A 24,014-nucleotide genomic window follows, 5' to 3' on the forward strand; every position below is an offset into this window, starting at 1 on the left:
AATGCAATGACAGAACCAAAAAAACCACTATATGCAGGAACACAGAAATGCAGTAATTGAAATTATGCAGGAATTTAAACAGAGTGCATCAATTAAAACCAAGATTGAAAGAGAAGAACACACAAATTTATTACGGAGTTCAATCCAATGATGACCTACGTCTCCAGGAGAGAGAAGCTCCAATATTAAACGAAAGAATTCATATCAAGATTACAAGAGAGAAACCTTCACTCTTGATTTTCACTCGTGGTGTTTTTCTCTGTCTCTATTTTTTTCTCTCTTCTCTCTCGCTGTTTTCAAACAATCTCTCTACTGACTTCTGTTCTTGCTCACTGCAGCAGCTTAAATCCTCTATCTTATACCAGCTTGGCAAACATAAAGGAAATAGTAAAACAAAAAGAAAAGGCCCAACAAGAGAAAGCCCAATATGCCTAATATTTTTGTGAGTCGCATTCCATAAAAACTCAAGACAGCAGAAAAGAGACTTGGCCCTTCACCCTGGTAAAATGAAACTGACACTGCAGGGAACCAAAATATGAATGGCTTCACATCAGAACATCACAGAAGCTATGTGACTTAAACGCCTGCAATGAACCAAAAATGCTGCAGCCAATAAACAAAATATGCTACATAAAACCTTGTCTAGATATCATTGTAATGTAAAGCAAGTATACAAGAGCACCTTTATTGTTCCGTTCCCACTCACAAGGTCACTAGAAATGGTAGACGGGATAGTGAAGGCAAACAAAATAAATAGAGAATAGCATTTTCTAAACCAGCCCCTATCTACAATCTTATGTCATAGACTGGACAGTAAAGTTTGTAGACATTTGACATTCAGCGCACAAGAACATATGTCCATTAGTTCGGAAAAACCTAAACATCAAAATATCAGTCAGAAACATTCAGGACAAGATCAACAACAAACTTCAATGTTTTTCAGCTCAAACATAAGGATTCCTAAATTTATTTAACAGATCTGGTATTTCATAACCAAGCATGTCATCTACGGCTTGAATCATTTTAGGCTTTAATTTCTCAAATTTGTCGATGCTATAACCATTCAAAACTTCTCTGAAATGATCTACATTAGGAAAATCACCAGCTGGTAGATGAAACTCCCTTTGAACCTGCTTTGCAAGATGAAAATAACAAGTAATTAAGAAACTAAGCAAAATAAGGAAAGAGAAATGAAAGGAGGATACCTTTTTAAATTCATCTTCAAGATTATCTATAAGCCTTTGCTGAGCCTTAGCTTTGCCTATCATTGCAGGCATCTCCATCTTAAGGTGACTAATTATATAGGCATGGATTTTAGCAGATCTAGCACGTTTGACAAATTCATTGATCTGCACCATTCCAATGACATCAGATTTTTTAACCCGAAAATGAAAATAATACAAACAAGTAAGAGTATAAGCTTGCAGTTACCTGCCATGTATACGTTTACTCGTTTGTATGACCAGGTTAAACAATAATATGAAAGTAGAATTATACCCGACCATCACACGCCTTTCTTGGAATATCTACCAAATCTGCAAGAAGATCATTTTGTTCCTTCTCAAAAAGGGCCTGTCCTAACGGGCCAACAGAGCCTTCATTTATAGGCTTGTCATTGAATGAGCTGAAAAGTCAAGGAAAGTAGAATAAACTAACAGCTGAAGAATGTCAAATTAATAGGAGAATGAAACGATTGATGTAGTGTGAAAACAATATGAAGCAGAGGCAGACACAAAGCATTTAAATGTGAGTCTACCTACAAAATTCTAAAAAAGAAAAGATAATAAAGATCACTTTTTCACCAAAACTGCAGAAACATAAAAGATAAAAATAAAAACTTATGGTGTACAATTGCAACAGAACAGCATAAACTTAAATGAATAGTAGATACCAAAAATTGAGCCTTTGTAAATAAATCAATGAATCATTACATTACGTGTATTTCAAAGATAACTAACCTACCCAATATAAACGCGTACAACTTCTGGAGTATTCAGAACTTTTCCCAAAGACCACATCAGTGCTCCATAAACTCTCATGAGCTGCAGCATTACAATACGAGTCACATAAGTAAGTAGGCCAAAAAAATTGCAAAACAAATTGCCATACATATTTAGATCAGGCTAAATTAAGTTGTGGATACTGCCTTACTTGTTGAGTATCAATTTGGTCTGCCTTATTCAAAACTACACGAATTTTGTCATCATGACCACGTAGGGAGGCAATCACTCGTTTAAATTCATCACTGACATCTAGTTTGTGAGGATCAAATAGGAGAAGAATCAAATCGCATTTTGCAGCAAACCAAGATATAACACCAGTAAAATCATAACTTCGTTCAGTTCTTTGCTTTTCTCCAGAGAGGACACCAGGGGTATCCACAAATGTTATTTCATCTAGCAGCTGAAAGCAAATATTGTTTCAAGGACAAAAATGCGAACCGAGCAAAACTTAAATTTGAAAGATATAAAAAACTCACTGGATGTGGCATTTGAGAGCATTGAAACTTCGACAAAAATGAACCACCAAAAGTTGACAGGCCACTAAAAGGCATGCTAGCATCAACAGCTGCAGTATTTCCAGGAATGCTCCTCTCATCAGCTCCAGACTACAAGTAAAAAGATATTGAGCTTTGAACCTTTGTGAGCACTACGGAACAAATTCACAATTGCAAAATGAACTCTGATGCTCAAAAAGAAGCGTTTTGTTTGAATTTGATCAACTTCCAAAGGCAATACTAGAAAGTAAAAAAGAAAGAGATTATAGTACCATGACAGCAACAAATCTGTCGGTTGTAGGCTCAGGTCCAATGTGTGCCCCTGTGTGAAAAGTAAGGTGATACAGGATTGATGAAGTAATTTATACCCCTCTATCAGCAAATTATATGCATCAAGGAATTTATATGATGCAGTTGCTAGATCAACCACATCTTAACTAACCTGGATATTCACATCTTAGCAAATGTTTTATAAATGTTGTTTTCCCAGTGGAATATTGACCAAGAAGCATGACCATTGGTTTAGCATCAAAATCACTGTTGGTCTGAAAAGGACAAATCATAGACATCCTAACTTGATTAGTCATAACTGCATGAATGATACTAATTCATTCACACATGTAGAGTACAGAAATTAACATATTTTATTTATATATTGAATGCAGATGTCACTTACCAATAATGGAGATACAAAATCATTGAATCGATAAGTGACCTCCAACGGTTTTAGCCGATCCACATACAATCTCTTCAAGCCATCTATTATTGATGTCACTGCATTGAGAGGTAACTAAAAAAAAAGGAAAATAGGAAAGTACTAAATTAGAATATACCGAGCAATAAATTGAAATAAAGTAAGGACATACATAGTAGAGCTTGGAAAGAAACAAATTCACAAATGCGCATTCCAAATGGTTTTTATACAGTAATTACATCTCTTCAATATTGCCTTGCGCATATAATCTGATTCATGATGCAATGAGCAAAAGCAACAGACATAGATATCAATTCTAAATGTATCTACCTCGTAATAATTCATCGAAGTAAAAAAGAAAAAGAAACAAAGCATTCAATAATAAAAGAATGCCTTTTATTTTATCATCGGAAAATTAACTATCATTTGTCCATTAGAAGTATGAAATAGTAACCACATTTTACAGATTGGTTGTTCAAGTTCATCTATAAAAGGCTTGGTGGTCTATCGTTATTTTACATGTCTTATTTGCTTTAATAGCAAAAATCTTGATTTATGTCAACATGGGCATAAATTTGGAGGACTCACCTTTTTTACAGATTTTGAAGAAACTGGGGGAAAAGGCCGAGGCTGACCAGTCCCTAAGTATTTATCAGTAAAATAATTCAATCAATATTTATTAAAAAATACAATGTCACTAATAAATAAACAAAAATTACATGTCTAACCAAATTCATCAGACTGAGCATTTATCGCTGAACTCTCTGTTTTCTAAAAAAACAAACAGAAAAGAAACCAATAAGAAAAGGAATCAACAAAAATAATACAATCTAATTGATAAAGCAGAGTTATATAAAAAGTACTGCTTACTGCTACTAATGCATCAATTCCATCCATTACTGGAGGTTTGATATTTTCGTTGTCAACTGAAATCAATAGAAGTCGAATGATTAAATGCATTAAAAACAAATAAATGGCATAAATACTGAGATCAATAGAAAATTTAAGTTAGACTGAATCACTCAATCTAACAGATAACATATATACATATGGTATCAATATGCAAATTGAGACCAACACCCTCCCTGTCTAGGTGGTGCATGAATCATGAAGTTTACTAGTTTAGCCATTTAATATTCCTTGAAATTTAAATGTATAATACCTGAGAAATAAAACATGAATGAACTTTCTCTTGTCGGTACCCATTAATTAAGCCTCATAACTACACCCTGATTGCTCAGTATCATACCAAATGATTTACATTCAACAGATAAAGCGGTCATGACATGAGACCTCACGTTATCATCCTTATCATTACATGTCGGATGTTCTTAACAAGTAGAAGGAGAAAAGCATATTCTCTCCTAGTCTCCTTTGATAAGATAAATATCAATGCAAACATATAACAACAAGACCATAAAATAAAACGGGTTAATTAATCAGTGAACCTACTTTCAGTTTTAAGGATATCTGAGTTGAGATCATACCCTGCTTGTCCCACAGAAATGAGCTGTTTATAACAACAAACATTCAATTTTAAAGTCAGATTTCGATATCAGATAAACCACCCATATTAAAACTCAACAGTCATTAGTATTTCAAAATGTATATAATAACCTGCATTGCAGTAACAAACTCTTCAAAACCTAAAAAACCTTTTCTTTTGGTATCCGCAATAGCCCAAACCTATATTCAGAAAATAAGGAATCATTGATGAAATAACGCAAGTAAGCCAGATTAACCTATGAAAAATTATAGTAGAGGGAAAATAGTTTCTGTTAGTGTATCTTTGTTTCTACGGTAACAAAAATTGATTTTGAATGAATTATTAATTTTGTAAAATGATTTTACTTAAAAGTGAGTTGAATATAACATAGTTTATGTTTGGATGCATTTATGTAAAAGTGAGTTGAACAATAAATTTCAGCGTGAAAATCATTTTTAGACTCAAAAGCTACAAATATTAGCTTGTTATAATCAATTCTGAAGGTAAAATCAATTTTACTTTTCTACTCGGCCAAACATGTCAAAAATCAATTTTCCACCTCCAGAATCAATTCTAAGTGCTCTAAACGTGGAACCAAACATAGGCTTCATTGGAGAGTGAACATCATTTGAGAAATTATTAGTAATTGAAATGAGAATAAAAATTGAAGGAAAAAAAATATTTATACCTGCTTGAGTTGAGGGCGAGACAAGTTGGAGAGAGCAAAGAACTTGGTAGCATCATTTCCACTGATACGGCCATCTCCATCTATGATCAACAAATCAAAAAGCGAATTGAAAAAGTAATGAATCGGAAAATGAAGAATTAACTATCTACTAAGCAAGTGAATATGCAAAACCTGAATCGGCGAAGTTGAACCATTGCTGATACGTATTCCTTTGCTCATTCGAACACGAGCCGATCCAATCGGATACCGTTTTCATCTTTTTGAATTGAATCTCTGTATATCAAATCTCGAGGGTTTGTTTACTAGTTAGTTAGAAGTGTAAGTTGAAAGTTGCTTCAATTCAAAACTGTGATTTAAATTCGTTCTCGTTGGCGTGTGTGGTTAAGTTTAATTGATTTGTTTTAAGTTGAGTAACAAAAAAGTCCTTTCGAGTTTAATTAATTTAATGTAACGGCAAACCACGTAATCGTGTCCCCACGCTGGTGTATATTCTAGAATTGGATTACGGATCAAACTCTTGTTTTGCCATTTTGAAGTTTTGAATTTGCAGCGCCACAGCAAAGTTTTGATCCATTGCTGAAATAAATTAATGCAGCTGATGCCGAGTTTACACTCATTTCGTGCATTCAGAAATATGTTACTTAGAACTTTTGAGAAATACAGATATATTCTAAACGAAAAAAAAAAATTATGAGCGAAATGATAAAAAAAAATTCCTACAATGAGATGTCAGTTTCTAACCTTAACTTTGACTATATTAAACTTTCATCTATTAATTTGTTTTTATTTTATTTTATATTAAATTTTAATTATCATTAGTCACTTTTCTGTCAAATTTTGGTATGTATGTGTTAACTTCGCCTACATATCATTAGTTGTTAGTGTTATTAGGATACCTAACACAGTAATATAAAAATATATATAACTCAGACAATATCTCCAAATTATGGTTTATGTAAAAATTAGTTTCCTTTTCTTTTTCTCCAAATTAGAGTTTATCTTCTTCTGATCAATAAATAACCAACACAAATTTTATTAAAGAGTTTAATTTCGGCTGTAATGTTTTGATTTTTAATACACCTAAAAAATAGTGTTGATGGAGATGATACGAGGTGGCAAAATTATCTAAAACTCAAAATAATATTTGATTTCATTTTCACATATCCCTTTTTCTCATACAGACTTGGGATTATACACTAATGCATTTATTTTTCTTTTAACATGATCATACTATAGAAATCATCATCATCCTTTCGTTTTGGTTATGCTTATTTTTTTCTTTAACAATTATTTGTTGAAATTATCATCTTCTGTGGTCATTGAGGATGAAAAGGGCGGAAGAGGAGTAGATGATAAACTCTAATTTGAAGAATAAGAAAATAATTTTTTTTATTAAACCTTAATTTATAGTTGCTCTTTTAAGTTGGATTTTTTTGTCAAGTCTAACTAATAGTAGTAGAGTTAAATGACTAATAGTAGTAGAGTGCAATGATCAAACAAAACAAAAAGATATTAAGTGAATTCAGAAAAATAAGTTAAGAGATCAAATATCTTAGTAGTTTTTAATTTTTAATTATATTTTCATTATTTCTTTTCTTAAATGTGATGTTTGAGGCTTACGAGGATGAACAATGATCATCAATACACAAAACACGTGCAATGAGGGGTTCCTAACACCCTTACATGCAAAGAGACACATAAATGAACCAAATCACATTAAAATAAGAAGAATATTGACTATTGAGATTGTGTAGGTATGAGACTATATAATTGACAAAACGAGAATTTTTTCTAAAAGTATGCGAGTGGAGACAAAACATACTACAAAGACTTGTGTTGATTTGTAGGGACATTCAACAATCATATATGTTTTTTTTTAAGTTGTCTTGTTCCTCTTCAAATCCCCCAAATGAATGAAGAATAAAAACAACTTTAGGGTGTGTTTGGTAGAAAGAGGACATAATATATATTTTTTTTAAGTGTGTTTTATTCAAATTTTAAGAGGAGATGGGGGAGCACAATCCCTCGTATTTATTTGAATCAAAACACAATCATTAAAAAAAAAAATTATCACCTCCAATATTTGGAACCAAACATGTATTTAGCTCTCCTCCATTAAAATTCCTCCTATCTCCTACTTCTATTGAAACAAACAAACCCTTAGTAGAGATTTTGCTCATATTTATTCTCATCCTAAAATTTGAACAAACACATATTTTTTTAAAATATGTTCTCCGGTCTCCTCCAAACCCCTCTAACTAAACACACCATAAAAGACATGCATTGCATTTTATAAATGTAAAATTATTTTATAACAACAATCAATCGTAGATTGTCGGCACACAAAGCAATTGCATATATTCCTTTTTCAAATTTTTATTTAATTGTACGTGTAACATAATTATTTTACAATAATATTTTAGAGTTTGTTTGATTTGGTTTTGTTTTTTGTTTTTAAATACTTTTTTTGCAAATCAATTTTTCAAAACTATTTTTAAGAAAAATTTAAAAACAAAATATGTCTCGTAAGTCTAGTTATAAATATTGTTTTAAAGATCTCAAACTCGATACAAGTATTATAATATTCACCCCTTTCGACTTGTACTTATATAAATATATTATTTATTTATTTATTATATTATATTTATGTTTAGTTTAATTATTTATTTTATGTTTTAACATCTATTGAATTGAACCACTATGATATTTAAGTTTAAATATGTATTTGGTCTTGTGAATATATTATTTTTTTATTTTAGTTTCTGTAAGTGTTTTTGTTTGGATTTAGTCATAATAAAATAAGAGACGCTCGACTTTGATCCATAACATCAAATTAACATTAAAACAATGAAGAGTTTTTCAAAAACTCTTAAACCCTTTTTTTAATTTTATTCATATTTTATTTATAAAACAACACTGATTATTAAATGATCAGTAAATAAATTTATTAATTAATAATATAAAACATTTTAATTTTTTTAATATATAATAAAAGATAATGTGTTGGTATGTATTTATAGACCGACATGTCATGACAGTTTATCAACTCTTCTTTTAGGGACTAAAATTGACTGTCTTTGATAAAAAAAATAAAAAAAACAAACTTACAAGAACTAAAATAAAATAAAAATAATATATTTATAGGAATCGAAAACATATTTAAACTTAATATATATAATGGAAATATTAAAGTTCGTAAACTTTTCAATAATTTGATTATAATGAATAGTTAAATAATTGTATAGCCAAGAGTTTTGTATTATTAATTATAATTTTATAATTATATTTGTCTAATATAATATACATATAATTTTTTTTTACGAATTTCGAAAAGTATTGTCTCAGACTTACAACTTCATAAAATATTATTCTTGAAGTTTGGATGTTCATTGTTATGTATATTCATTTAAAATGTTATGAATTAGCTTTTTTATTTTTTTAAATTTAAAATATTTTATTATTCTTTAAATTTAGTGACAACAATAATAATTATTCATTAATTTATTTAATATATTTAGGTACTTGAAAAGATATGAGTATTGAAATTGATACGAGGAAAATAAAGACATAGATAGAAATATTTTTTTAAATATCATTACCATCCCTAAATACGATTGTATAAAAATAGAGTAAAATGCAGATGAGTGGGGGCGGGGTTGATACCTTGAAAAGTAAGAAGGAAAAATAGAAGATAGAAAAGTAAAAAGGAAAAAGAAAAAGATGCAACTTTACACATGAGTGTGGGGTGGGTTTGATACTTTGATTGGTACAAAACAAACAGCTTTGTTTGGGTTTTTCGTTGTGCCTTCCACTCTCAGCATATTCTTTCTCTACACGTCTCCATTTCTACTCTTCAAAGCATCTTATCGAAGATCCTCTTTCTCTCTCTCTCTCCTAACTACTATTATCTATATAGAAGATCCTATGAATCGTTTCTCACCATAACAATTCATCTTTCACTCCTTCCATTTTTGGCGCCAAAATCATGAAACTCGACAATTCCAACGGCCAGGTGTCATTTACCGCAGAAGTTTCTCCGCCGCATAACTCCGACGACGCCGATGAGGTATTTGTGCCGCCGTTGAACTTCGCGATGGTTGATAATGGCATTTTCAGGTCCGGTTTTCCCGATTCTGCCAACTTTGGATTCATGAAATCACTTCGTCTTCGTTCCGTAATGTGAGACTTCAATTTCCCTTTCTATGTTGTATTGTTTGGTTGTGAATTTTTTATTCATATTCGTTTTGGTGTAGATGTTTGTGCCCTGAACCCTATCCAGAAACTACTGCGGAGTTTTTGAAATCTAACGGAATTAGGCTTTATCAATTCGGTATTGATGGTTGTAAGGTTTGTATCCAACTTTCTTGTTCTCTTGCTATTAACTAGCGTTCAATTGAAACCATTGTTTCAATTAATTAAGGACGGATCGGGTGTTCCGAATTTGAATTTTGACTGTAACAATTATTGACCAAATTTTATTTATCTTTCGCCGAACTCTGGATTACCATGACTCTTCCCTGTGAGAATCGGTGGGTTATAAAGCAATTTTATTTTTTTTTGAAACTGTTGTTTGTGAAAGCTGAACTTATCCTGGTTTGAAATAAACATTTGTGATTTTAGGTATAACATAATTTGAATGAAATGGTATCTCAATGCTACTAGAAAATTATTGGCTTTCTGTTATGGTTGGTGTATCTTCAGTTTCAAGGATAAAAACTGAGTACTCAATTCCATTTTGAAAGTGAACTCTTTGATTTTAAAACCTCAAACAAGATTAATTGATAATAGTCTTCCCTTGAACTAATGAGAATATTAGCAGTTTGTAAAGTTTGCTTTGATTATTTGGATTCATAGGGAAGTTCCTTTAGGCTTTTTCAAAAAATCCTTTGGAAAATCATATGGCTGTACTTTTAGTTATGTGATCTATACTCTTGTGTTCTTTATTCTGTGTCATAGACCTATTTCAGAATATGTATTTATATTGTTCACCCCCTATGGTAAAGTCTTGCCACATTTAAGAGGTTTGGTACCAACTAAAAACCCTTTTTACCTCTACCTACCAGCAGTAACATTAAGGCTCTGTTTGTATATTTTAAAATGAGCGGAATGGAGCAAAATATCAATTTCATTGTTTACCTCTACCTACCAAAAGTAGGATTTCATCCCATACTCCCCAAATTGGAGGAGAAGAAAATGAAGGGAGAGGATGGAATCGGATGGAATATATTCCATCATGTTCCACTCCATTCCACTTATTTTTAAAATATCCAAACAATGGAACCTCATTAGTTACCACTTCATTCCATCATATTCCACCAATCCAAACAAAGCCTAATGTTATCTAATAGACCTTGCACTAAACCCAAACACGGGAGCTTTTGAAGGTGGATAATGCAGGACTTTAAACTGATAGATGCCATTCTGTATTTATAGCCTCAAGTTGCTGCTATGATTAAATGAATTTGATTTCTATGTCTATACATTGTTTCAGCTTTGAGGAATGGTTTTTAAAAGCTGTCTACCTTATCTTATACAGTTACAAAATATAAACTGATACCATTCCCAGTACATGCTCCATGCTGAATTTGCTTGTAACTTTTTGCAATTATCAGTGATTCTTTTATACAGGCTTATAGTCTTTATGACCTGGGAATCCCTCAACATTGAACGATAGCAACCCCCCCTCCCAAAAATTTGCCTTCTTCCGCCTGGGTTTTGCCAGGCAAGGGAGGAGAAGCAAAAGACAGAATATGATATTTTAACTGATCTGATAAAGCATAGTTCTGCACACTGATTACACATAATGTGGGCAGGAACCCTTTGTCAACATCCCAAATGATAAGATCCAAGAAGCTTTGAAAGTAGTGCTCGGTATTACAAAATCTTGAACTTCACTAACTTAATAGCACAGTTTGTTCATGACATATTTATTAATCAAGTTGGTGCTTCTGTTTTTTTTGCTTTCTAGATGTTAGGAACCACCCCCTGCTGATTCATTGTAAACGAGGGAAGGTGTGTACTCTGTTCTCTGAATATTTCTTTTATTAGTACTTTTGAATCATTAATCTCCAATGGTTTGGTGATTTTACAATGAACAGCACCGCACTGGTTGTCTTGTGGGATGCATAAGAAGATTGCAGAGATGGTGTCTATCATCTATTTTTGATGAATACCAAAGGTTTGCAGGTGCCAAAGCCAGAGTGTCAGACCAGAGGTTCATTGAATTGTTTGATATTTCAGGTTTGAAGTACAACCCACTGGCATTTTCATGCTCAAGGAAATAGGAATTGAAATAATGGGTGCAATTTAGAAAGCTGGTGCTTCCTCCCATGGAATATTTCCATGATGAAGTGAAGTATAACGACTAGTGTTTAATCTTATGTGAATGAAAATTAGTGTAGGACCAGTAGGATTTTATATGAGATGTTCTGCTCCGTTACTTTTTCTTTCCTTTCCTGTTTCAATGTTGGGTGCCCAATATACCAGTTTATGCAAAGATGTGGGTTGAATAATGGCAACTTTCTTTTTTGTATCCATCGAAAGCTCTGATAAAATGTTCGGCAGCACTGCTGCGGTTATTTCACTAGTCAGTTACTATGTGGCAGGTTCTAAGGTGAAGTTTGCAATTAGTGTGTGATTTAGTATCAAGCAATTCCACCAAATCTTATTGTGTATCATTAGTATAATCTCTCTCTCCTCAACTCCATTTACATTCCTCCTTAGTAGAATGTTCCATACGTACCAAATCACTTTGAAAATACTATTGTGTATGATAACAAAGACATGAAATGTAATAATGGATATTGAGGATGAAAAGCCCAACAATGATATCATAAATGATCATAAGATTTTATTGTGATCATCTATAACCTCACGATTCTCCCTTCATTGTCATTATCAATCATCAAACTTCATGTCAATCATCAAATTTAATGTCCTTTACGAATGTCATTCATTGTCATTGTCTCACATCCAATTTCATCCTTCATCATTAATTCATGCGTATCTTGATCATTAGTTGTCAAGAGATCCTCCTTAAACTTTATCAATATTTAAAATTTTTAACTTTTAGTCTTCTCAACTTTCACAAACATAAAGTGCATTTTAATAATGTTTAATCTTTGCATAAAAGAAACATAATTTCAAATACGTAATATGAAGAATTTACATATGTAGTATTGTTTTCAAAAAAATATTGGTATTTTTATATACCATTCAATTAATTATCCACTCTGATAGATTCATAATTTGAAAATGTACAATCAATTTTTATATTGGTCTTAAAAATAAGTTTTACAACGAACCACATTTGGGGTAAAAAATAATCTACCTAATCAGTTCATGAAAATCAATATAAAAATAATTTTATTTAGAAAAAATTAAAATTATATTTTTTTTATCAAACACTTGTGATTGACTCTGGATATCAATTATATCTTAATTAAAGATAAGAAAATATTGAATAATATAAAATCTGTTGTATCCGTATTTTCTTCCACTTTTGTATGGATAGAAAAAATTATATAAAAAACTCATCGAAGTGCAAAACATAAACACGAACCAAGAGTATAAAAAGTGCATCAGCGAATGAGAAAGTGTCCGCAAGGATAAAAAATCTCCATTCGGTTCAAAGTGAAGAAATTTTAATTTTCACATCATATGCACTTTTTGTTTCTTCTAATCAGAAATACTCTACATTTTTCAAATAATTTAATAAAACATCTAAGAAAAATAACTAATCAGAAACATAAAAAAGAAAGCAAAGGATAGAAAAAAATATGTAGACGAGAAACAATCGATTCGCCAATGTAACAAATGACGACCGAAACGATGGCTCGGCGTTTGTTATGCCTCAATTTTCAACGATGGCAGAGACACTTTGTCAGTCTCTTCCTTCTCTATAAAACAATTGAGGCTTTTCTTTAATTCTATTCAAAAATAAATTATCAGCATAAGAAAAAATAAACTAATTTGAAAACCCTAATCAATATGATTGTTGTTCATCGCCGTTGTTTAACGAAGATGGAATTTGAGAATGAATACTTTCACAGTGATAGCAGCAATTTATAAGCCAAGTCGCTAACCTAAATCGATCTGAATGGACAAAATTACCCCCTTTTATTCACTTATTTACGGAAATATCTTTTATCAGTCTCTGTAGTGGATGTATTATATCGTGGGTGCGTATCATGGTTGATATTGAAGGTCAACACCGAGATGTGACGATTCTTCAGATCGGACGGTTATTAATTAAGGAATGTAGAATGGACCCACCACATCTAATAACTGTGAAACTGATCCAAGTTTCTAGGGTTTCACTTTAGTTCCCAAAACCCATTAGCACTATCTCCACTACTAAACCAACAACACCATTTTTATTTTCATTTTCATGTCAATTTCAATTTCATTTCTTTGCTTCTTCTAGATTCTTCCATTCACCGTAACTGCGCACCCTTTCATCTTCTCACCGGTAAGTCCAATTCTTTAAACCCATCTCCTTCTCAAGCCTCGACTTCATCGAAACATAATTCTAGTGCACAAGTAATTTCTCTTTACTTTTACAAATTTGATTTTATTTAGATTTAGGTTTAGACTTAAGTATAACTTATTATTGTGTGAAAAGAAAGTGAGAGTATGGGGAGATCAGGGGGTAGAAAAAAGAAGAGTGGTTCTGTTGACAATTCGGCTTCTTCTGCTCAAACGGTGAATGGTGGTGTGGAATTGGATTCTTCAATTTTTTTGAAAAAGGCACATGAAATGAAAGAAGAAGGGAATAAGAGATTTCAGAATAAGGATTATGCTGGTGCTCTTCAACACTATGAGAATGCTCTTCGTTTGACACCCAAAACGCATCTTGATAGGGCTGTTTTTCACAGCAATAGGGCTGCTTGTTTGATGCAAATGAAACCAATTGATTATGAATCTGTGATTTCTGAGTGTACTTTGGCACTTCAGGTTCAGCCGCAATATGTCCGGGCTCTACTTCGTAGAGCCCGGGCCTATGAGGCTGTTGGTAAGTATGAGATGGCTGTGCAGGATGTGCAGTCTTTATTGACTGCTGATCCCAATCATAGGGATGCTTTGGAGATTGCTCAGAGATTGAGAACTGCGTTTGGACCTCGTCAGGAAGCGCAGCAGGATCTTCACAGTCGTCCTTCCCCTGCTGCGCTTGGGGCTTCTGCTGTCCGTGGTGCACCGATTGCTGGATTAGGCCCGTGTTTGCCTGCACGGCCATCTTCGAAGAAGGGAGCAAATCCTGCTGTTGGGTCAGTTGTCTCTCCTAATAGCAAGGTAGACAAGTCTCAACATGTTTTACTTCCAACTGAAAATGGTCCTGAGACCAAGACCCAGTTGCCTAAAGTAGCACTGAAGCCTTCTAATGGTACTGTGAAGCAACCTAACTCGAAAAATGAAAACCAGAAGGAACAGTTGTCTTATTCATCGGCTATTCACGGAAAGCTGTCGGAGGTCGCGATTCGGTGGAGATCATTGAAGCTTGTTTATGATCATGACATTAGGCTTGCCCAGATGCCGGTGAACTGCAGTTTTAGAGTACTGAGAGACGTGGTAAGCAAAAGATTTCCTTCATCAAATTCAGTTCTGATCAAGTACAAGGATTGTGATGGTGATTTGGTTACTATAACTTCTACCGATGAACTCAGATTGGCAGAGTCTTTTGTTGATAATTATCTGCTGAAAGAACCTGAATTGGGTAAAAGTGATTCCATTTCGGTGCTGAGACTTCATATTGTTGAAGTTAGTCCAGAGCAGGAGCCACCTTTGTTGGAAGAAGAGGAAGAAAAACTTGTTGAGAATGAAGCGACCAAGGAAGATGAGAGTAGATCTCATTCTTCCCTTGGTGAACCTGTCACTGAAGTTCATGAAGTTCCTGATACCGAGGTTGATAAGTTAAGTAAGGATGCTTCAAAGGAAAAGCCAGGAGCCACAGGAGATAATGAATGCAAAGAAGTGGAGATGGATGATTGGTTGTTCGAATTTGCTCAACTTTTCCGCTCACATGTTGGTATTGACCCAGATGCTCATATTGACTTGCATGAGCTTGGGATGGAGCTTTGTTCCGAGGCACTTGAAGAAACAGTTACTAGTGAGGAGGCTCAGGATCTATTTGACAAGGCTGCTTCAAAGTTCCAGGAGGTGGCAGCTTTGGCATTCTTCAATTGGGGCAATGTTCACATGTGTGCTGCTAGGAAGCGGATTCCCTTAGACGAGTCTGCTGGGAAAGAGGTAGTGGCAGAACAGCTTCAAGTGGCTTATGACTGGGTCAAGGAAAAGTATTCTTTGGCAAGAGAGAAGTACGAAGAAGCACTCTTGATCAAACCAGATTTCTACGAAGGACTGTTGGCGTTGGGCCAGCAACAATTTGAAATGGCCAAGCTACATTGGTCTTTTGCACTTGCTAAGAAGATAGATTTATCAGGTTGGGATCCAACAGAAACTCTTCAACTGTTCAACAGTGCAGAGGAGAAGATGAAAGCTGCAACAGAAATGTGGGAGAAGTTGGAGGAACAGAGAGCAAAAGAGCTAAAGGACCCAACTGCAACCAAGAAAGAAGAACTATTGAGAAGAAGAAAGAAACAGGGAAGTGCTACTGAAGGAGAGTCTTCTAGTGCTGGTGGTCAGGGTGATATATCTGCTGAAGAAGCTGCTGAGCAAGCAGTGGTCATGAGATCACAGATTCATCTCTTCTGGGGCAACATGCTTTTTGAAAAATCCCAAGTTGAATGCAAATTAGGAATGGATGGTTGGAAGAAAAACCTGGATGCTGCAACAGAACGCTTTAAGCTTGCAGGAGCTTCTGAGGCAGATATTTCGATGGTTCTAAAGAATCATTGCTCAAATGGAGATGCAAAAGGTGATGATAAAAAGGTCCAGAGCCCACATCCCAACAAAACCGGTGAAGGCGAACTAGAGATCAATAAGGACAATCAAGTATGAGCTAAAAGATGTGCCTCTGAAATCTCATTTGTTTCTGTTCAGTTGTGTCTTCAATGAAGATTCTGGACAAGGAATATCCTTGTCATCAAGAGCTCAAAAGGAATGTCTGAATTTTTGGGAACTTGCAATTGGAAATTTAGGGTACCTTCAATAATTAGCTCTGCCCTCTTTTCTGAAGTTTTTGGTGATCTGATGAAGGGGAGATTGTTTATTAACATTATTTACACAGTTATGAATTTCCAATGATCAATTTCACTTGCTCAGTCATTTTTGTCCCTTGCATTGTTCATTGTACTGTTGAAACTTATCGAGGATTGCATACATGTTTGGCTCTTGACAATTTGCGTTGTTGGGTCTTACCAATATGCTGCATGTGTTGCTGATTTTATAAACTAATGTTTTATAGGCTTAAGTTATGCTTAATTTGTTTAATGTGTTTTATTTTTCCGTAGACATGGTTAATGTTTGAAGTGTCAGTTATATACTGGGAACCCTTTGGCAGGAGGTATAAAGCAAAACGCTCAAAGAAGATTCTTGTGAGTGCTCAAAAAAGTAAACGAAAAAGTAGAAAAAATACCAAGTAAACAAAAATATAAGGATTCCTCTACACTGAATTCAATATGGATGGTTTCTATCATTGAGTTGACAACCATCACATTAATGAACAAGATTGGTTGTGACAGAGTGCTCAGGACAAGTTTGTTTGTTGTGTGATTGAATATTGTGTGGTGAAATGGATTTAGATAGGTCAGTATGAATGTCTTTCACGTTTCAGCCTATATCCATTTGATTACGTGCCATGTTGGTGTTTCCAGGTGAGAAAACACTGAAGGTGTCACTGATATTTGCTTTCTCCATAAGTTCTTTCACTCGTTTAAGCAATAAGCAAAATCACGGAATTTTCTTCATATATATTCTTAATTTTACATCGATTTATTATTAATTTGGTTTAAAGGACTACAGGAAAAGATGCATCTTTCCAAATCTTTTTTCTTTACATTAGTATTTTTCATATATTTATTTAATGCCTGTTTGTTTTCACAGTGAAAACAAATTGGACGCATGTTGATTCCAAAGCTGCCTCTTAGAGCTTCTATATAGATACACGGTGAGAGTTATATCACTGTGGATACAAACATATACTTGAAGCTTATTTCCTATTAACGCACCGTGAGAGTTATATCACAGTGGAAACAAACATGTACCTGTACGCTTTTTTCCTATTAGTAGTTAGATCCATATGAACAAAGAAGCAAGGGAAAAAGAAGTAATTTTCTCTTAATGTCTTAAAATTCTCCTTGTACGTTCAATGATATACTAGATACTTATCAGTGTGCTTACACCAAAAACACTAAAAAACTTGATAATTTGTTTTCCATGCCTAATAGGTTTGTTTCCAATTTAAGTATCACGTGCATGATAGTGAGGAATCAACTAAACACAAGTCGGATGAAATTGCTCTGCAACTTGTTAGTTCTCACATTAACTGAAATGACCTACTTTTTCCTAACTCTTATCGTTTTAGTTCTCCGGTGACTAAAATTAATTTTAACTACTGTAAAAATGCAACTAAACAAACATCATTGTTCTAAAAACTAACGATTATGCTTTCTAACCAACTTTGGATTTTTAATATTATCAACATTCTGGTTTGGTTGTTGTCCATTATCCAATGTCACAGCCTTATCATAAGTGCACTGTTTTTTCTTATTTTATTTAATTGGATACCTTTCGGTTCCACAAAAGGGAACTTGGATTTTCAAGACAAGAACTTGATATGGACAAAGAAGAAAATACAGATGTTGAGTTGACTAATGTTTTATCTATCGACAACATACCTATTGACATACATATATACTACTATATTCCTAAATATAAGCTCCACTTCATAACAAAATTTGTCTTTAAGTATTAGTACTATTTCAAAATATTAAATGCATTTATTTATTTATTTTTAAATAGACGTTAGTTTAATACAATTGAAAATTTTGAGGGGATGAGAAAAATAATGTATAAGAACTAAAATATAATTGTTATACCACATGATAATAAAGAAAATAATATAAAATATGATTGTTTGATTTAAATTTTAATTGATTAGTTTTGAAGATCATGAAATCGATTTATGAATTAGTAGAAGTCGAGTTTAATTGGTTTGGTTTAGATTCAAATATGACAACAACAAAAAAATCGAGTCAATTTAATTAATTTGAATTAAATCTTCGAGTTTATCAGATCATTGATTTAATTCTTACACTCTTAAAAATAAATATAAAAGAAGGATGAATTACACTAAAAATAAGTAATGTGAAGATAAATTCCACCAATGAAGAATCCATTAAAGTATTTGTTTTAGAATTCCTTTTTTTTTTTTATTACAAAAATAGGGCCAAGTCTATAGAAAAGGAAAAGAAACTAAAAAAACTAGATAAACTGAGAAAGGCAAGTCGTTAGGAGGGGTCTTTAAAATACTAGTCTAAGAGAATTATGGGTCAGGCTTAAATTAGTCAATCAATATATTTGTTATCCTTTTGTTATATATGATTAATGTGAACATACCACTAAAGATTCAAAAGGTAACGAAAATAACGAACAAAAATGGAGATGGACTAATCAATGTTGCAGATATCTAATACCAATTATATATCCATCAAAGCTTTCGAGTCACTCTCCACTATGAGGTGAATGATACATTGACACTATGAGAGAATTTTGATATGTTAAAGTATGGATCGTAATACTTTATTTTTCTATATTTAGTGTGTAAACTTCGCTACTAGAATATTTAAAACAAAAAAATAACTTATTTGTTATAGTATATATATTATGATTAAATAAATTTTTAATCTCTACAAAATTGTTGCATTTCACCTTTAGTCCTTATAAAAAAAAGTTCGCACTTTTTAAATCTTACAAATATTACATTTTTTAATTTTAGTCTCTAATGTAGCGATTAAAATTAAAAACAATAATATTTGTAGAACTTAAACATATAAAAAAAATTATAAACATTAAAAATAAAATTTAACAATTTTATAGTGACTAAAAACTTATATAATTTTATATATTAATATATTAATAAGTTACTGTGTAAAAGTCTTTAGATTTTAAATGGTTTGGGCCTCTTTTGAAAGCCATCGGCAATCTATTGTTGGACTATTATACACTCCTTTATTTGTGAATTATTAATATACCATTGTTGTGAAATAAAAGTAAAATAAGTAAAGAGGGGGAATTTATACTATATGTATATTTACGATCAACTTGCCTATTAGTTGGGTCAATTATATACTTATTTAATTATGTTGTATTTATGTTTTTCTAAAATGTCTTAGAATTCAAATATAATTTTTATTTAACTGTTTTTCTATAAAATATATTACTATTAAAAATATATCTCACAATTAGGGCCGGTCTAACGTATACGAAGTCTTAACACAAATTTTAATATAATAATTTATAAAGTCTATAATAATATTTCAATAAAATTATGAAATTTTTATTTATTTTTTACTTTATAATAGAAAAATATATATTAAATTGATATAATTAATTTTGTATGATTTTTTTTTTCAATTGGTGATATTATTAATTGATTCAATATTTATTGTCAAAATACGTTAGGATAGATCAGCCATAATTTGAAATTATAAAGGATATACACAATTACTCATGCGGCCCCTTAACTTAATTTTAGATAATATTTCAGTTCTTTATTTTTATTATTTTTTGATTTGGTATTTTATTTAATTTTATTACAAAAATTCAAAAAATATAAAAAAATGAAAATATGAGTTTATTTGAAAATTTGAGTTATAAATTTGATAAAATTTGCATTATATTGAAAATGATAATTAATTTTATAAGTTTTATTTGAAAATTTTAATAAAAAAATGATAACATTGTTAATATTTTAAAACATAAAAGATTAAATTATTTACTTAAAATTAAACAAATAACTAAATTAAAAAAACTGAAATGTTATTAAAATTAACTTAAAAAATTACATGAATAATTATCACTAAAGGATTTGGCCACTTCAACGGTAACTTTATTTCTTATACAACTTTTATCATTCTAGTGTGCCTGTAATTATCCATGACAGACAAAACTATTAGATCGAGCTAATATTTTATTTTTAAACGACATATTATAGATTTATGCTACACTGGCGCATCCGTCCTAATCAAAACAAACAAAATTTATTAGTAAATACTAAATAATGTTCACATCTCAGACATATTACACAGTTGTTATGGGAATGTTGGATTCCATGGCCTTCATAGCTTCAAATCTTGGCTCTTTGGCGTGGAATTTGAGACCAGCATAGAGTTTCATGTAATCATCAAAAACAAATTTTGGGTACACTTGGCTTGTCTCATCTAATTCCTTCACTAAGGCTGGTGATGGAGAGATTATTGCATCATTGCCTGGATTGTAAAATGAAGCTATGGACATTCTGTTACCATCTCTTTGAGCAATTACACGATGCATCACACTCTTGTATTTTCCATTCGTAATTACCTGTTTTTATCACAAACACCAAACAGTTTAATTAATGAACAAATTTAATTATGCACTAAATCAGTTACCATTTTTTTAATGAATTGTATTGTTTTCACACATAAAGGGACAACAAATGTAATTAATTACATATATATATATATTAGTATATATATTAGTATACCTCAAGTTGGTCACCAAGATTGATGACAATGGAATGGCGCATTGGGGGGACATCAATCCAAAGTCCATCTTTAAGGAGCTGAAGTCCACCAACCTTGTCATCTTGGAAAAGTAAAATGATACCACCAGCATCTGTGTGGGCTCTCAGTCCTTTTATTAGCTCTGGCTTAGGACAAGGAGGGTAGTTGCTAACTTTTGTTCCAAAATTTGGTCCCTTGGATCCATAAAACACCTTCTTCAAATACCCTTTCTCTAACCCAAGATTCTCACACAGCAAGTTAAGAAGTAGCTCAGCCACTTTCTCCAGTTCCACTGCAAATTCCTTCATTGCTTTCCTAAAATTCATAACACAAAAAAAACGTTGTGCATGATTTAAGTCTTGACACAAATACAAATATTGCACTCGACGCTGACACATTGACACTGATTATGATTTTAAAAAATTTAAGTAATTGAATGTAACGACGAAGTCTTTAATATGAAGTGTCAACCTGTAGTCATGATGAAGATCAGGAATCTCTGAAATGTTGGAGAGAGGAAGGTGGCTCAAAAAGAAGGTGCTTTCCCAATCCAAGTAATTGATTTCATACTGAGCAGTCTCTAGACCTTTGCTTGCTACCATTTTTCTGAACCTTTGCTCCATACACTGTTTGTAGTTCTCTTTTGTCAATCTCTCAACTGTATCCATCAACTCTGTGGATATTCCATGGTTCACCAACTTCATCAAACAACAACAGGTAAATCCACAAAAGGTTACAAATTAGCAAAGCCTTTTCAAACACAACATGTATATAAGTCAACGAGTTTCAGTAAAGATCGAATCAACCAGGAGTGATCGAGTTCAAACCTGGTGAAACAATTACTGGTCATCTAAATTAGCATCAAAACGTTAAGGAAAAAATGTAACATATATATATATATGCAAGGGAAAGTCTTTTAAATGTTTTGGAAGGGGACATGAAAAGAGAGGTATAGTACTAAGTATGCATATATGTGTGGCCAGCTTAGCCTTATAGAGTACCTCAAAGAAACTCCAATTTTCACAAGCATCTTTTATCATCTCCATGGTTGATGTTTTTTCTTCAGTGTTAAGCTTCCCCATGTCAACTACTGGAAACTTCTCCATTTTCTTCCTTTCTCCTCTGTTTTTCTCTCTCACTTTCATAGGTTGTGAGGAATGCTGTTGTTTGGGTGCAATATATAAAACTTTTTGGCTTCAAGGAGAATGTCTTGGAAACAAATATGTTATTCAATTAAAATAATTAGAATTTAAATTCTCAATCAGAGCAATATAAAAAAAATTATAAATCAATCATAATTGTTAGATTAAAATAAATATTCGACTTTCATCGTTATTGCCTCTAAAATCAAATATTTAATTGATTGTGATTTGTTTAGGGCGTAAAACTTATGACTAAATATAAAAATTAAACTTAAAAAAAATATGTAGTTGAAAAAGTTGCGCTGATGTTGCGTTCTCGTGAGCTCTTCATGATATCTAGCTCCCACATTGACATGAAAATCTAACAAATCAAATACATTGAGTTAGTAAAAAATAATTAAAAGGAGTAACTTGTAAGTTGTAACAGTATTTAAGTTTGAAAAAAACCTGAGTTTTAGTGGATATCAATTACAGATCATGGTGTAGGTGTAATAAGGCCAAAAAAGTTACTACGATTTTTGAAATGGATCATTGATAAGTATCTTAGAAATAATTAATGATAAATTAGGATGCTCTCAAAATATATATGTAGTGCCACACTGCCATTTGAAACAATGAAGAAGAGATAAACTAAATTTGGTAGTAAATTTTAATATTGCATCTTTAAGTGACAAATATTGATATTATTATATTGAATATTTATTTGAATTTGAACATTCTAAAAGTAATTTAATTAATTTTTATGTTTGATTATCTTTTTATATATTGAATTAATGCGCCGTACCTTAATTTTTTATATAACAATCAAACTTACATGCATATATATACACCAAAAATTATATAATTATTTTATAAAAAATAAAAAACATAGGTAATGCTAAAATTTAATTATCAATGTTTACACTAATAATTATTTTATAATTTATTTTAACTTTGTCTATTAAATTTATGTCGTCAAACACTTCGTATTAAAAACAATGACAATTTGTAATATATAAATATATACATTATAAATTTTTTATGTCATATTCAATCATATACTTTAATTTGTAATTATACCATAGTTTTAAAATTTATATTTTTCATATATGTAATTTTATTTTTTAGAGTAAAACTCTAATTTTCTATAAATTTTCTTCCTTTTCACTCACCAAAATGAGTGATTTTGAGTTTTATTTATTTATTTTTTATTTAAAATCATTTATATGTTTCTTTTTTTATCTCTTTTAATTTAAATAAGTAGTTTTCACATACTTTTATTTTGTATTTTTTTTCTTTATAATTTTTTCTTAAATCGACGTTGTTTGATTTCACGTATTTGTGCGATATTTGTTTAATTTTTCTTCTTGTTGCAGTCGATTGATTTAAATTAACAAATCAACTTTGATTAATTACTTATTTCATCAATGGCTTTCTCAGCATTGCATATGTGGAAACTAATTAATCATTGGTTATGGAAAACTGTGATCTAAAATCATAAAAGTTGTTCTTTAAAATGGAAAAAATATAGCACTAATAGATATTATTTCTTCTTCAAAGGTATATATATGTTTTTATATATATAATAAATATTGAGTTTTAAATAATCACACATGCATCTGTCATCATTTTTTTCTATCTATCTAATCAATCATGTTTCAAATTATTGTTGTTCATTAATATATATCAATATTGTGCATATCTGCTTGATTATTTGCATTTTTGCAATGAGGTTAAATATTTATTTTTTATTTCAAAATATGTAATATGGTTATGATCTAATGGTGAACATCGCTACTTATAGTAAAATTTAATAAAATATTATATTTGTTTTTCATTTTTATTATTATAAAATTTAATTATTAC

General features: G+C 31.5%; 4 protein-coding genes and 1 non-coding gene across 7 annotated transcripts; 2 read left to right on the plus strand and 3 right to left on the minus strand.

Annotated features, from left to right (window-relative positions):
* Window positions 1–104: 104 nt before the first annotated feature.
* Window positions 105–6,000, minus strand: LOC101489127 (EH domain-containing protein 1). Of its 3 annotated transcripts, XR_001144319.3 has the most exons (17): window positions 5,537–5,996; window positions 5,366–5,445; window positions 4,809–4,877; window positions 4,644–4,701; window positions 4,062–4,117; window positions 3,920–3,962; window positions 3,780–3,832; window positions 3,174–3,287; window positions 2,940–3,042; window positions 2,770–2,819; window positions 2,480–2,608; window positions 2,152–2,403; window positions 1,963–2,042; window positions 1,498–1,624; window positions 1,206–1,349; window positions 683–1,130; window positions 105–584 (listed from the first exon to the last, which is right to left on the minus strand). XR_001144319.3 is itself a non-coding variant. In XM_004507598.4 (16 exons), the coding sequence occupies exons 1-16, from the start codon at window positions 5,619–5,621 to the stop codon at window positions 945–947; spliced, it is 1,629 nt and encodes a 542-aa protein (XP_004507655.1). In that variant the 5' UTR covers window positions 5,622–5,996; the 3' UTR covers window positions 105–944. The 3 variants fall into 3 exon arrangements, 1 of the variants encoding a protein (XP_004507655.1); XM_004507598.4 differs by having other exon boundaries at window positions 105–1,130; XR_190113.4 differs by lacking the exons at window positions 105–584; window positions 683–1,130 and having other exon boundaries at window positions 1,213–1,349; window positions 1,432–1,624; window positions 5,537–6,000.
* A 3,090-nt stretch (window positions 6,001–9,090) lies between these two features.
* LOC101489868 (inositol diphosphatase DSP4) lies at window positions 9,091–12,042 on the plus strand. Its single transcript, XM_004507599.4, has 5 exons — window positions 9,091–9,544; window positions 9,619–9,712; window positions 11,179–11,236; window positions 11,334–11,377; window positions 11,464–12,042. Exons 1-5 carry the CDS (start codon window positions 9,351–9,353, stop codon window positions 11,647–11,649), a joined length of 576 nt encoding a protein of 191 aa, XP_004507656.1. The 5' UTR covers window positions 9,091–9,350; the 3' UTR covers window positions 11,650–12,042.
* A 1,101-nt stretch (window positions 12,043–13,143) lies between these two features.
* LOC113787859 (small nucleolar RNA snoR111) lies at window positions 13,144–13,267 on the minus strand. Its single transcript, XR_003474381.1, has one exon. It is a non-coding gene; the product is annotated as a small nucleolar RNA snoR111 (small nucleolar RNA).
* A 403-nt stretch (window positions 13,268–13,670) lies between these two features.
* On the plus strand, window positions 13,671–16,744 carry LOC101490205 (protein CLMP1). Its single transcript, XM_004507600.4, has one exon. It carries the CDS (start codon window positions 14,000–14,002, stop codon window positions 16,319–16,321), a length of 2,322 nt encoding a protein of 773 aa, XP_004507657.1. The 5' UTR covers window positions 13,671–13,999; the 3' UTR covers window positions 16,322–16,744.
* A 3,541-nt stretch (window positions 16,745–20,285) lies between these two features.
* Window positions 20,286–22,197, minus strand: LOC101490526 (1-aminocyclopropane-1-carboxylate oxidase-like). The gene is made up of 4 exons (XM_004507601.4): window positions 22,029–22,197; window positions 21,499–21,725; window positions 21,009–21,342; window positions 20,286–20,845 (listed from the first exon to the last, which is right to left on the minus strand). The coding sequence occupies exons 1-4, from the start codon at window positions 22,170–22,172 to the stop codon at window positions 20,564–20,566; spliced, it is 987 nt and encodes a 328-aa protein (XP_004507658.2). The 5' UTR covers window positions 22,173–22,197; the 3' UTR covers window positions 20,286–20,563.
* Between the last annotated feature and the right edge of the window lie 1,817 nt (window positions 22,198–24,014).

Source organism: Cicer arietinum, chromosome 7 (genome assembly GCF_000331145.2).
Source record: "Cicer arietinum cultivar CDC Frontier isolate Library 1 chromosome 7, Cicar.CDCFrontier_v2.0, whole genome shotgun sequence".
Taxonomy (NCBI): Eukaryota; Viridiplantae; Streptophyta; class Magnoliopsida; order Fabales; family Fabaceae; genus Cicer; species Cicer arietinum.

What these genes read in the sequence shown, in the direction of transcription:
- LOC101489127 (XM_004507598.4), bottom strand. Translation starts at nt 5,621, where the DNA reads ATGAAAACGGTATCCGATTGGATCGGCTCGTGTTCGAATGAGCAAAGG. An exon ending in GCTCTCAAATGCCACATCCA is followed by an intron (nt 2,404 to 2,479) that starts GTGAGTTTTTTA and finishes ATTTGCTTTCAG; the next exon opens with CTGCTAGATGAAATAACATT. An exon ending in ACCAAATTGATACTCAACAA is followed by an intron (nt 2,043 to 2,151) that starts GTAAGGCAGTAT and finishes GTAATGCTGCAG; the next exon opens with CTCATGAGAGTTTATGGAGC.
- LOC101489868 (XM_004507599.4), top strand. Translation starts at nt 9,351, where the DNA reads ATGAAACTCGACAATTCCAACGGCCAGGTGTCATTTACCGCAGAAGTT. An exon ending in TCGGTATTGATGGTTGTAAG is followed by an intron (nt 9,713 to 11,178) that starts GTTTGTATCCAA and finishes TAATGTGGGCAG; the next exon opens with GAACCCTTTGTCAACATCCC. An exon ending in TTCATTGTAAACGAGGGAAG is followed by an intron (nt 11,378 to 11,463) that starts GTGTGTACTCTG and finishes TACAATGAACAG; the next exon opens with CACCGCACTGGTTGTCTTGT.
- LOC101490205 (XM_004507600.4), top strand. Translation starts at nt 14,000, where the DNA reads ATGGGGAGATCAGGGGGTAGAAAAAAGAAGAGTGGTTCTGTTGACAAT.
- LOC101490526 (XM_004507601.4), bottom strand. Translation starts at nt 22,172, where the DNA reads ATGAAAGTGAGAGAGAAAAACAGAGGAGAAAGGAAGAAAATGGAGAAG. An exon ending in AAAATTGGAGTTTCTTTGAG is followed by an intron (nt 21,726 to 22,028) that starts GTACTCTATAAG and finishes TGTTTGATGAAG; the next exon opens with TTGGTGAACCATGGAATATC. An exon ending in GATCTTCATCATGACTACAG is followed by an intron (nt 21,343 to 21,498) that starts GTTGACACTTCA and finishes TATGAATTTTAG; the next exon opens with GAAAGCAATGAAGGAATTTG.